The following is a 13,978-nucleotide window of genomic DNA, read 5'->3' on the forward strand; positions in this document are numbered from 1 at the left end:
AGTGTTCCCTTTATTTTTTTGAGCAGTGTATATGGGGGATACACCCATTCTAGCTCTGCAGATTTAGCTGCAAAGAGACAATCATTACAGCATTTGTTTTGGTACTTGTCCATATGTAGATTGTTTTTGGACGCAGGTTCAGGAATGGCTGATAGCTCCATTTACATGGAGCTAACTCAGCAAATAGCACTGCTGGAGGATTTGAAAAGTCATAGTCAATCCATCAATAATATAATAATACTCTTAGCAAAAAATTGTATCTTTCATTTACAATCTGTAAAAAACTATGAGAATATAAAAGGTTCAGAACTTTTGTAAAACAGCACAGCACAACATATATGGCAAATAGAAATCAAAACTGGATGGTGTTCAGAAATAGAGATGGGAAGGGTTGAGTGTAGCTGAAGGATGGGACTACAAACAAACAAAGCAGTTGTTGTCCATTAGGGAGGGTTGGTAGGGTTAGGAGAAATTAATAAAGGAAAATATATATATATATATTGTTTTAAACACAGATGTATATTATACAGTTGAAGTCGGAAGTTTACATACACTTAGGTTGGAGTCATTACAACTTGTTTTTCAACCACTCCACAAATTTCTTGTTAACAAACTATAGTTTTGGCAAGTCGGTTAGGACATCTACTTTGTGCATGACACAAGTAATTTTTCCAACAATTGTTTACAGACAGATTATTTCACTTATAATTCACTGTATCACAATTCCAGTGGGTCAGAAGTTTACATACACTAAGTTGACTGTGCCCTTAAACAGCTTGGAAAATTCCAGAAAATGATGTCATGGCTTTAGAAGCTCTTTGCTTGACATCATGGGAAAATCAAAAGAAATCAGCAAAGAAAAAAGAAAACAATTGTCAACCTCCACAAGTCTCGTTCATCCTCGGGAGCAATTTACAAATGCCTGAAGGTACCACGTTCATCTGTACAAACAATAGTACGCAAGTATAAACACCATGGGACCACGCAGCTGTCATACCGGTCAGGAAGGAGACGCAATCTGTCTCCTAGAGATGATCGTACTTTGGTGCGAAAAGTGCAAATCAATCCCAGAACAACAGTAAAGGACCTTGTGAAGATGCTGGAGGAAACAGGTACAAAAGTATCTATATCCACAGTAAAATGAGTCCTATATCGACATAACCTGAAAGGCCGCTCAGCAAGGAAGAAGCCACTGCTCCAAACTGCCATAAAAAAGCCAGACTACAGTTTGCAACTGCACATGGGGACAAAGATCGTACTTTTTGGAGAAATGTACTCTGGTCTGATGAAACAAAAATAGACTGTAATGTAATGACCATCGTTATGTTTGGAGGAAAAAGGGTGAGGCTTGCAAGCCGTAGAACACCATCCCATTAGTGAAGCATGGGGGTGGCAGCATCATGTTGTGGGGGTTCTTTGCTGCAGGAGGGGCTGGTGCACTTCACAAAATAGATGGCATCATGAGGCAGGAAAATGATGTGGATATATTGAAGCAACATCTCAAGACAGGAAGTTAAAGCTTGGTCGCAAATGGGTCTTCCAAATGGACAATGATCCCAAGCATACTTCCAACATTATGGCAAAATGGCTTAAGGACAACAAAGTCAAGGTATAGGAGTGGCCATCACAGAGCCCTGACTTCAATCCTATAGAACATTTGTGGGCAGAAATTAAAAAGCGTGTGCGAGCAAGGAGGCCTACAAACCTGACTCAATTACACCCGCTCTGTCAGGAGGAATGGGCCAAAATTCACCCAACTTATTGTGGGGAGCTTGTGGAAGGCTTCCAGAAATGCTAAGTTAAACAATTTGAAGGCAATGCTACGGAATATTAATTGAGTGTATGTAAAGTTCTGACCCACTGGGAATGCGACAAAAGAAATAAAAGCTGAAATAAATCATTCTCTCTACTATTATTCTGACATTTCACATTCTTAAAATAAAGTGGTGATCCTAACTGACCTAAAACAGGGAATTTTTACTGGGATTAAATGTCAGGAATTGTGAAAAACGGAGTTTAAATGTAGTTGTATGTAAACTTCCGACTTCAACTGTATATATATATATATATATATATATATATATATATATATATATATATATATATATACAGTACTCGTCAAAAGTTTGGACACACCTACTCATTCAAGGGTTTTCTTTATTTTTACTATTTTCTACATTTTAGATTAATAGTGAAGACATGAAAACTATTAAATATCAGATATGGAATCATGTAGTAAACAAAAAAAACAAATCAAAATATATTTAGAATTTAGATTCTTCAATGTAGCCAGCCTTTGCCTTAATGGCAGCTTTGCACACACTTGGCATTCTCTCAACCAGCTTCATGAGGTAGTCACCTGGAATGCATTTCACTTAACTTTTAACAGGGCACATCTGTTAATTAATGTACTTTATTTCCTTCTTAATGCGTTTTAGCCAATCAGTTGTGTTGTGAAGTATTTATATTTGTGATATAAGTTGTAGCAAAGATAAAAAATATATTTGTAGTGGTACTGTAGCAGTGGAACTGGTAATGACTGCAATAGTAATTTTATTGGTAGTGACTTTGGTAGTAGTAGTAGCAGCAGTAGAATTAGCAGTAGCAGTAGTAGCAGCCGTAGCAACAGTAGCAGCAGTAACAGTAGAAGTAGCAGCAGTAGAAGTAGCAGCAGTAGCAATAGTGGTATCAGTAGCAGTAGGAGTATGAGTAGCAGTAGTAGCAGCAGCAGAATCAGTAGCAGCAGTAGTATCAGCAGCAGTAGCAGTAGTAGTGTAACAGTATAACTTTAGTCCGTCCCCTCGCCCATACCTGGCCTCAAACCAGGGACCCTCTGCACACATCAACAACTGACACCCACAAAGCATCGTTACCCATCGCTCCACAAAAGCCGCAGACCTTGTAGAGCAAGGGGAACCACTACTTCAAGGAACTAGCTAGCCGTTTCACATCCGTTACAGTAGCAGTAGTAGTAGTAGTAGCAGTAATAGTAGCAGCAGTAGTAGTAGTAGCAGCAGTAGTAGTAGCAGTAATAGCAGCAGTAGTAGCAGCAGTAGCAGTAATAGTAGCAGTAGTAGTAGTAGCAGCAGTAGTGGTAGCAGTAGTAATAGCAGTAGCAGTAATAGTAGCAGTAGTAGTAGCAGCAGTAGTAGTAGCAGTAATAGCAGCAGTAGTAGCAGCAGTAGCAGTAATAGTAGCAGTAGTAGTAGTAGCAGCAGTAGTGGTAGCAGTAGTAGTAGCAGTAATAGTAGCAGCAGTAGTAGTAGTAGCAGCAGTAGTAGTAGCAGTAATAGCAGCAGTAATAGTAGCAGTAGTAGTGGTAGCAGCAATAGTAGCAATGGTAGTAGAAGTAATAGTAGCAGCAGCAGCAGTAGTAGTAGTAGTAGTAGTATTAGCAGCAGTAGTAGTAGTACCAGCAGTAATAGCAGCAGTCGTAGCAGCAGTAGTAGTAGCAGTAGTAGTAGTAGTAATAGTAGCAGTAGTAGTACTATCAGTGGCAGTAGTAGTAGTAGCAGTAGTAGTAGAAGTAGTAGAAGTAGTAGCAGTAGTAGTAGTTGTAGCAGTAGTATCAGTAGAAGCAGTAGTAGCAATAGTAGTATCAGTAGTAGAAGCAGTAGTAGTAGCAGTAGTAGCAGTAGCAGTAGTGTAGCATGGTTCTTTCTGCTTTGTGTACTTTTAATTAGGACACTGCCACAACTGGAAGTCTGCTGGTTGGATGTTTTATTTGCCCTGCACACGAAGAGACAGCACACATATGTTAGTCCTTGGCGCAGTCACAGCTCTCAGGCACCTCGCTAGCTGAAGGCCAGGCAAAAGTGCGAACCAAAAATAAATAACAGGTGCTGCGTGCACACATACAATGCACAACAGCACACCATACAATACAAGCAAAATGACACAACATAATTCGGACAAAATAAAAGAAATACCTGCACACAAAGAGACAACACACAATATGTTAGCCCTTGGCGCTGTCACAGCTCTCAGGCACCTGCGCGAGCACATGGAAACTCAACTCAAACACTATCCCAAGTTCTCACTAGTTACAATATTTAGCCTAGATTAACGAGCTTGGTGAAACTTGTTAACATAAATCTTTATATTGCCCACATTGTAGCAAAACTTATGGTTGCATAACAGCACATTGTGTAACATTACCACGGTTTTATATTGAACAATTGCCGAGCCAAGGACAACATACCTCGCTAGCTGAAGGTCAGGCAAAAGAGAACAATAAGGGGCTACGGAATTACAGATAACCCGCGATGGACCAAACCAAAATATACAAAACTTTTACAATCATGTATGTACAATATAGATATGAAAAAGTGATTGTACACCGCAAAATAACTATGCAGCTGTAATTTTTTTAATCACACTGAATTATTATTATTATTATCAAATTATTAACATCCCCTCTTGACCTAGACTATTTGAATTGGTCCTTGTGAGCATAATCTAGATGAACAACATCACACTGCTTCATTAGCAATAGCAGTAGCAACAGTAGAAGTAGCAGCAGTAGTAGTAGCAGTAGCAGTAGTAGTAGTAGTAGCAGTAAAGCAGCAGCAGTAGCAGCAGTAGTAGAATTAGCAGCAGTAGTAGTAGTAGTATCAGTAGTAGTAGTAGTAGCAGTAGTAGTAGTAGTAGTAGTAGTAGTAGTAGCAGCAGTAGTGGTAGCAGAAGTAGTATCAGTAGCAGTAGTAGTAGTAGTAGTAGTAGCAGCAGCAGTAGTAGCAGTAGCAGCAGTAATAGTAGCATTAGCCGCAGCAGTAGTAGTATCAGTAGTAGTAGCAGTAGAAGTATCAGTAGCAGTAGTAGTATCTGTAGTAGTAGCAGCAGCAGTAGTAGTATCTGTAGTAGTAGCAGCAGCAGTAGTAGTAGCACCAGTAGTAGTAGCAGTAGCAGCAGTGGTATCAGTAGTATCAGTAGTAGTAGTAGTAGCACCAGTAGCAGTAATAGCAGCATCAGTAGTAGGAACAGCAGTAGTAGCAGTAGTATCAGTAGCAGTAGTAGTAGTAGTATCAGTAGCAGCAGCAGTAGTAGTATCAGTAGCAGCAGCAGTAGTAGTATCAGTAGTAGTAGTAGCACCAGCAGTATTAGTAGCAGTAGTAGCAGTAATAGCAGCATCAGTAGTAGGAACAGCAGTAGTAGCAGTAGTAACAGCAGTAGTAGTAGTATCAGTAGCAGCAGCAGTAGTAGTATCAGTAGTAGTAGTAGCACCAGCAGTATTAGTAGCAGTAGTAGCAGTAACAGCAGCATCAGTAGTAGGAACAGCAGTAGTAGCAGTAATAGCAGCATCAGTAGTAGGAACAGCAGTAGTAGCAGTAATAGCAGCATCAGTAGTAGGAACAGCAGTAGTAGTAGTAGTAACAGCAGTAGTAGTAGTATCAGTAGCAGCAGCAGTAGTATCAGTAGTAGCTGTAGTAGTAGTAGTAGTAGCAGTAGCTGTAGTAGTAGTAGTAGTAGCAGCAGTATCAGTAGTAGCAGTAGTAGTAGTAGTAGTAGCAGCAGTATCAGTAGTAGCAGCAGTAATATCAGTAGTAGCAGCAGTAATATCAGTAGTAGCAGCAGCAGCAAGCAGCAGCAGAAACAGTAACAGTAGTAGTCGTAGTGGTAGTGACTGGTTTAGTTTGATCTATAACAAGAGTATTGTCGGAATTCTAGAGTTTTCTTTCAGCGAGCACTAATGACGCATGTATGTTAGGCTGTCCAGGTGATCCTGGGGCTGATGGACTGTGCTCAGGAGGACCAGGCCCATCTGGACTCAGAGGAAATACGGGGCTCATGGGTCTACCAGGTAACACACACAATGACACACTGACACAAACACACACACACAATGACACACTGACACACACTAGGCCTGGGTGGTATATCAATACCGACGGAATGAAATGTATTTTATTTAGAATAATATTTTTTTTTTGGTTTGGGGTACCCTGAAGCTCGGAGGGTGCGTGCTACGCCACTTCTTATAACTATATGTTAACTATCTAAGATTTGCGGCAAATAAATTATCTCTAGATCAAGGGCTCCAGCTATGCATTTGGTTTGCTAACTTGCTAGCTATGTGGCTATCTTGCATCATTCTTCTTGGTTACGGCAGAGACAATTAATCCCCTCCTGGATCACGATCCCTGCTTCCTAAACATTTTTTGGGGGGTGGGGGTGTTATTTATATATTTTTTACGTTTGGAAAAAAAAAATAGCGGCCCTTGTATTTCTGCAATACTGTATATACCCCGGTATGGTATGACGGTATTCATATCTGGATAGCGCCTAACCCTAACACGCACACAACCACTGAAACACACACACACTCACAGATGCGCATACACTCACACACAAGCACAACAACAATTCACTATTCAATAGTCTTCTTGTATGCTTGTCATTCTGCATGGTATTAAAACACATGATATCATATTGAAAAGGGCTCAAATGAATTAAAAGCCGATTGATGATGATCTTACTGTTCGTATTGAGTTGTGTGGATATGATTTTAAGTCTCCATGGATTATAGGTTTTTACTGTTATTGAGTTGGGGGTGGGATGTGATCTCGTAGGTCCCCATGGAACACAGGGAGGGCTGGGTTCCAATGGAGACGCCGGACTAGACGGGAGGCCCGGTCCACGCGGGCCAAAAGGAACTAAAGGAGAGTCCAGTTGTGCAAAACCAGGCCTCCCAGGATCACCTGGACAGAAGGTGCAATCAACAAACAGAACCACAGTCTTATTACCAGCAATTGAAATCACTGCCACTGTGCAACACAATACTGTAAAGCTATCGTCACCATTTAAACACCAATGTGACAATTACCTGACTCTGATAACACTATCCTCTGTCTGTCTGTCTGTCTGTCTGTCTGTCTGTCTGTCTGTCTGTCTGTCTGTCTGTCTGTCTGTCTGTCTGTCTCCCACTCGCTCGTTCTCTCTTTCTCTCTTTCTTTCCCTCTCTCTCTAGGGCGAGCCAGCCTTATATAACAAACATGACTCCAAAGGAATGAAAGGCTCTCCTGGTTACGCAGGTCCTCCAGGCTCCCAAGGACCCTCTGGAGCCAAAGGAGTCCCAGGACACCATGGTTATTACCACTGAAACACTGATTAGTATGATGAGGACTGTGTTTTCGGCTATCATGTCACATGACCTCGATTTTAACCTTTTTAGAAATGAGGATTTGACCAAAAATGAAAGCAATTGCCTGAGGATGGTGCTGGAGCGTGGTGCTGGAAAATGGTGCTAGAATGTGGTGCTGGAGGATTGGTGTGGTGCTGGAAGTTGGTGCTGAAGAATGGTTCTGGAATGTGGTGCTGGGGTATGGTGCTGGATTGTGGTCGTGGAGATGGTGCTGGATTGTGGTGTTGGAGAATGGTGCTGGAATTGTGGTGCTGGACCATCTGACATAAAAAGAAAAGGGGACAGTGATGAAACAATGTTTAATAAAGGTTCAATTCAGGTCATGAATGTTCAAAACACAGGGTCCTTAATTATGATAGTTGCTTTGATAGATGACCATGACGATGGTGGTGATTGTGTACATTTCTCTTACTCTTGTCTTTTTCTGTCTCTCTCTATTTCTCTCTCTTCACTGTGATCCAGGAGCCCAAGGTCCTGCCGGCCAACCAGGTACTGATGGTCCCCCAGGCCCTCCAGGACTCCCTGCGTCACATGGAGCTCCAGGTCAGAACATCACTAAGGTTTATTCAGGAAATATATTAATGAAAATACGTTCAAAAGTATGTGGACACCTGCTCGTCGAACATCTCATTCCAAAAATCAGGGGCATTAATATGGGGTTGGTCCCCCCTTTGCTGCTATAGCCTCCACTCTTTCCACTAGATGTTGGAACATTGATGAGGGGACTTCAGCCACAAGAGCATTAGTGAAGTCGGGCACTGTAGTGGTGTCCACATACTTTTGACCATGTAGTGTATGTCTCCATGTGTTTGGGGTGTCTAACCATGTTCCCTTTCACAGGACAACCAGGGTTACCTGGCCTTCCTGGTCCCTATGGTCCTAAAGGTAACCAGGGTTACGATGGCATTCCTGGACCTGCTGGTCAGAAGGGAGAGACACGTAAGACATACAAGTTGACTTCTTCTTGAACTGTCAGAGCAGTTCTTTTAGTTATAGGAATACAGTTGATTTCTGAAACAACAGATTGTTCTAAACCAGAGCATTGAGATATACAGAGATAGGAAGATAGTCTACTTGAATTGGCTCTGGTGAATTTGTTGCACTTAAACTGAGTTTGCACTTGACTGAAGGTTGACTGAAGTGCTGAAATACAAAATGTAATAATCTAGCAATGTAAGACATGTCTTGTCTTTCTCACTCTTTAGTGATTGTGAGATCAACTCCTGGCCCACGTGGAAAGAATGGACTGCCAGGTCCATGACGGATGACATTATTCCCACACCTTCAGAAATACACCACTTACCATAACTTGCCACAAACATAGCAAGAGATTTATCTGGCTAACATTTGTTTGGTTGTGAACAAATATAATTGAATTAGCTACCATTGATTCTGTTTATGGCTAGAACTGATTTGATTGGCTATAATGTATTTCCTGTAGGTCCAAAGGGAGATGTGGGATTCCCTGGCCCCACCCCTCCGGGGCCCCCAGGATGTCCAGGAGATCAGGGCCACCGAGGCAACGAAGGACCCCAGGGTTCTCGCGGGAGGCCAGGGTTCGGTGGTGTTTGTGTCAACGGGCTGAAAGGAGATGCCGGTTCCCATGGCAACCCTGGAAGCCCTGGTGACTTTAACTGAAAATGTATCAGTTAGTGCTGACACAAACTCTACTCTTAACTCAGAATTAATTCTCTATCCTTGACTTTTACTGAAACTCTATAGGCCTGTTTCCCAGACACAGATAAAGCCTACTTCTGGATAGTGAAGTAAATAATGAAAGTTATTTTTAGTCAAGGCTGAAGGTGTCCGCATGCTTCCCAGACTAAACAGTTTGGAATACTTTTTGTGACGTTTTTGTTTGTTTTGGACTTTGGTGAGAGTTTTTCCGGGCACACAACATTTTTCGGTAGCCGAAGTCGGTAGCCCCTTCGTCCGTGATTGGTCAACAGTCGGGATTCTTCAATAAAGTCTTCGACTAGTTTTCATGCACATTTTTTAATTGAGAAACACTGCACCAAACACTGCACCAAACATCTTAGATAGAAGTAAAATTGAGTGACTAAGATCTCATTGGCAAAAAGGCCAAAATTAATGACAGATTTTGTCGAGATATCTTAGATTAATACAACAACAAAAAAATGAAGTGTATACTGGCTACGGCGGCTCGAAATGTACAATCAGTACTATTGCCACTGTTTACATTTGTTTTTAAGTGAAAGTCTTTTACGAGAACACTCGTTCTGTTTCGCCTCGCTGATTTTGAACTGAAGCATGCTGACGCCTTTAAACTCAATATCCCAAGATCTAAATCAACAATTGTCCCTAAGGTTGCACAATTCCAGGAACTTTCACTAAATTCCCTGGTTATCCCGAAATCCCAGACCCAGGGAATTTATTGTACGTTCCCAGAAGTTTGCAGCCCTAACTATCCCTGATTCGTTCAAACTCTTATTCCTTACTAACTGAAACAAAATAGTTATTTTACTAGGCAAGTCAGTTAAAGAACAAATTCTTATTTTCAATGACGGTCAAGGAACAGTAGGTTAACTGCCTTGTTCAGGGGCAGAACAACATATTTTTTTTTACCTTGTCAGATGAGAGATTTGATCTTGCAACCTTTCGGTTACTAGTCCAACGCTCTAACCCCTAGGCTACCTGCCTCCTAGTTATGCCACCCCGGTATGACTCAATGACTTAGTTGACTCAGTAAGTCAAATTCTGACCCTAACTCAACCTCCCCTGATTGCTATTCTACATCAAAACATTGAAATGATGACTTGTACTGGGGTCTTTCTGTCCTCAGGACAGCGGGGTCCACAGGGACAGCCAGGGTCTGGAGGCTATGAATGTAAAGGGGACAGGGGTGACCTGGGCGCTCCAGGGGGCAGAGGCTTGGACGGGCCTACGGGGGACCTCGGACCTCCAGGGCTACCGGTGAGTCACTCCAGCGAAGAATACAAGACTAACTAAATGTCGCTTATGTTACAAAAGTGCCTTGAATGCTGGAAGAGATAGATCTTATAAGGAACACTGTGTATAATTTGAAGTCTATGGAGTCATTAATTAAATTTCTTTTGACCCCCTAGGGGCCAGGATCCATCCCTGGACCTCCAGGACCAATCGGTTCCCCAGGTCACTCTGGAACCCCAGGAGTCCCTGGTAATCTTATTTTATCCACAATCTTCTGCATTTTTTTTCTTCAGAAAACCAACCCTGTCATTACAGTATAGTGATGTGTTCACCAAACCTGTCATTACAGTAGTGATGTGTTCACCAAACCTGTCATTACAGTAGTGATGTGTTCACCAAACCTGTCATTACACTATAGTGATGTGTTCACCAAACCTGTCATTACAGTATAGTGATGTGTTCACCAAACCTGTCATTACACTATAGTGATGTGTTCACCAAACCTGTCATTACAGTATAGTGATGTGTTCACCAAACCTGTCATTACAGTATAGTGATGTGTTCACCAAACCTGTCATTACAGTATAGTGATGTGTTCACCAAACCTGTCATTACAGTATAGTGATGTGTTCACCAACCCTGTCATTACAGTGTAGTGATGTGTTCACCAAACCTGTCATTACAGTATAGTGATGTGTTCACCAAACCTGTCATTACAGTATAGTGATGTGTTCACCAAACCTGTCATTACAGTATAGTGATGTGTTCACCAAACCTGTCATTACAGTATAGTGATGTGTTCACCAACCCTGTCATTACAGTGTAGTGATGTGTTCACCAACCCTGTCATTACAGTAGTGATGTGTTCACCAAACCTGTCATTACAGTATAGTGATGTGTTCACCAAACCTGTCATTACAGTATAGTGATGTGTTCACCAACCCTGTCATTACAGTATAGTGATGTGTTCACCAACCCTGTCATTACAGTATAGTGATGTGTTCACCAAACCTGTCATTACAGTAGTGATGTGTTCACCAAACCTGTCATTACACTATAGTGATGTGTTCACCAAACCTGTCATTACAGTATAGTGATGTGTTCACCAAACCTGTCATTACAGTATAGTGATGTGTTCACCAAACCTGTCATTACAGTAGTGATGTGTTCACCAAACCTGTCATTACACTATAGTGATGTGTTCACCAAACCTGTCATTACAGTAGTGATGTGTTCACCAAACCTGTCATTACACTATAGTGATGTGTTCACCAAACCTGTCATTACACTATAGTGATGTGTTCACCAAACCTGTCATTACAGTATAGTGATGTGTTCACCAAACCTGTCATTACACTAGTGATGTGTTCACCAAACCTGTCATTACAGTAGTGATGTGTTCACCAAACCTGTCATTACACTATAGTGATGTGTTCACCAAACCTGTCATTACAGTATAGTGATGTGTTCACCAAACCTGTCATTACAGTATAGTGATGTGTTCACCAAACCTGTCATTACAGTATAGTGATGTGTTCACCAAGCCTGTCATTACAGTATAGTGATGTGTAAACCAAACCTGTCACTACACTATAGTGATGTGTTCACCAAGCCTGTCATTACAGTATAGTGATGTGTTCACTAAACTTGTCTTTACACTAGTGATGTGTTCACCAAACCTGTCATTACAGTATAGTGATGTGTTCACCAAACCTGTCATTACAGTATAGTGATGTGTAAACCAAACCTGTCATTACACTAGTGATGTGTTCACCAAGCCTGTCATTACACTAGTGATGTGTTCACCAAGCCTGTCATTACACTAGTGATGTGTTCACCAAACCTGTCATTACAGTATAGTGATGTGTACACCAAACCTGTCATTACACTAGTGATGTGTAAACCAAACCTGTCACTACACTATAGTGATGTGTTCACCAAACCTGTCATTACAGTATAGTGATGTGTACACCAAACCTGTCATTACAGTATAGTGATGTGTAAACCAAACCTGTCACTACACTATAGTGATGTGTTCACCAAGCCTGTCATTACAGTATAGTGATGTGTTCACTAAACTTGTCTTTACACTAGTGATGTGTTCACCAAACCTGTCATTACAGTATAGTGATGTGTACACCAAACCTGTCATTACAGTATAGTGATGTGTAAACCAAACCTGTCATTACAGTATAGTGATGTGTAAACCAAACCTGTCATTACACTAGTGATGTGTTCACCAAACCTGTCATTGCAGTATAGTGATGTGTACACCAAACCTGTCATTACAGTATAGTGATGTGTTCACCAAACCTGTCATTACAGTATAGTGATGTGTAAACCAAGCCTGTCACTACACTATAGTGATGTGTTCACCAAACCTGTCATTGCACTAGTGATGTGTTCACCAAACCTGTCATTGCACTAGTGATGTGTACACCAAACCTGTCATTACAGTATAGTGATGTGTTCACCAAACCTGTCATTACAGTATAGTGATGTGTAAACCAAACCTGTCATTACACTAGTGATGTGTTCACCAAGCCTGTCATTACACTAGTGATGTGTTCACCAAACCTGTCATTACAGTATAGTGATGTGTACACCAAACCTGTCATTACACTAGTGATGTGTACATCAAACCTGTCATTACACTAGTGATGTGTTCACCAAACCTGTCATTACAGTATAGTGATGTGTACACCAAACCTGTCATTACAGTATAGTGATGTGTAAACCAAACCTGTCACTACACTATAGTGATGTGTTCACCAAGCCTGTCATTACAGTATAGTGATGTGTTCACTAAACTTGTCTTTACACTAGTGATGTGTTCACCAAACCTGTCATTACAGTATAGTGATGTGTACACCAAACCTGTCATTACAGTATAGTGATGTGTAAACCAAACCTGTCATTACAGTATAGTGATGTGTTCACCAAACCTGTCATTACACTAGTGATGTGTTCACCAAACCTGTCATTACAGTATAGTGCTGTGTAAACCAAACCTGTCATTACACTAGTGATCTGTTCACCAAACCTGTCATTGCAGTATAGTGATGTGTACACCAAACCTGTCATTACAGTATAGTGATGTGTTCACCAAACCTGTCATTACAGTATAGTGATGTGTAAACCAAGCCTGTCACTACACAATAGTGATGTGTTCACCAAACCTGTCATTGCACTAGTGATGTGTTCACCAAACATGTCATTGCACTAGTGATGTGTACACCAAACCTGTCATTACAGTATAGTGATGTGTTCACCAAACCTGTCATTACAGTATAGTGATGTGTAAACCAAGCCTGTCACTACACTATAGTGATGTGTTCACCAAACCTGTCATTGCACTAGTGATGTGTTCACCAAACCTGTCATTGCACTAGTGATGTGTACACCAAACCTGTCATTACAGTATAGTGATGTGTACAGCCAGGAGTTTCTTCTAAACCCTTGTCCTGTCCATGAAGAACTCTGGGCACTGGTTCTAGTTCAAGTGTGTGTGTGTGTGTGTGTGTGTGTGTGTGTGTGTGTGTGTTCGTGTGTTCAGTTGAGGATTCAGTGTCTCTTGATGAACTGTGCTGTTTTAGGTGACATGGGTGATCCTAGTTTTAACCCCGGCCCGAAAGGACCAAATGGATCCAGAGGCCCGCCAGGACCACCAGGTCAATATTTAACACTGTTAAACTAAACATTGACAACTCAACATTTAACACTGAAAAGGCAACATTTAACTGTCAACGTCTAACCCTGAAAACTCAACATTTAACACAGTCGATATAAACACTGACAGCTCAACATTTAACACTCAACATAAAAAAAAAAATGACGACTCAACATTTAACACGGAAATCTGTACATTTAACACTGGAAATTCAACATTAAACACTCAACCTTCAACACTGAAAACCATTGAGACGA

General features: G+C 41.2%; 1 protein-coding gene across 2 annotated transcripts in view; it reads left to right on the plus strand.

Annotated features, from left to right (window-relative positions):
• Positions 1-13,978, plus strand: part of LOC135558396 (collagen alpha-1(I) chain-like) — a 65,330-nt gene that overhangs the window by 45,177 nt on the left and 6,175 nt on the right. For both annotated transcript variants that reach the window (XM_064992172.1, XM_064992173.1), the window contains exons 36-45: positions 5,708-5,800; positions 6,570-6,709; positions 6,968-7,085; positions 7,604-7,684; positions 7,982-8,080; positions 8,347-8,394; positions 8,583-8,765; positions 9,945-10,075; positions 10,228-10,300; positions 13,648-13,722. In XM_064992172.1, coding sequence (XP_064848244.1) covers positions 5,708-5,800; positions 6,570-6,709; positions 6,968-7,085; positions 7,604-7,684; positions 7,982-8,080; positions 8,347-8,394; positions 8,583-8,765; positions 9,945-10,075; positions 10,228-10,300; positions 13,648-13,722 — 1,041 coding nt within the window. The remainder of the gene's footprint in view (positions 1-5,707; positions 5,801-6,569; positions 6,710-6,967; positions 7,086-7,603; positions 7,685-7,981; positions 8,081-8,346; positions 8,395-8,582; positions 8,766-9,944; positions 10,076-10,227; positions 10,301-13,647; positions 13,723-13,978) is intronic.

Source organism: Oncorhynchus masou, chromosome 17, assembly GCF_036934945.1.
Source record: "Oncorhynchus masou masou isolate Uvic2021 chromosome 17, UVic_Omas_1.1, whole genome shotgun sequence".
In the NCBI taxonomy this organism is placed as follows: Eukaryota; Metazoa; Chordata; class Actinopteri; order Salmoniformes; family Salmonidae; genus Oncorhynchus; species Oncorhynchus masou.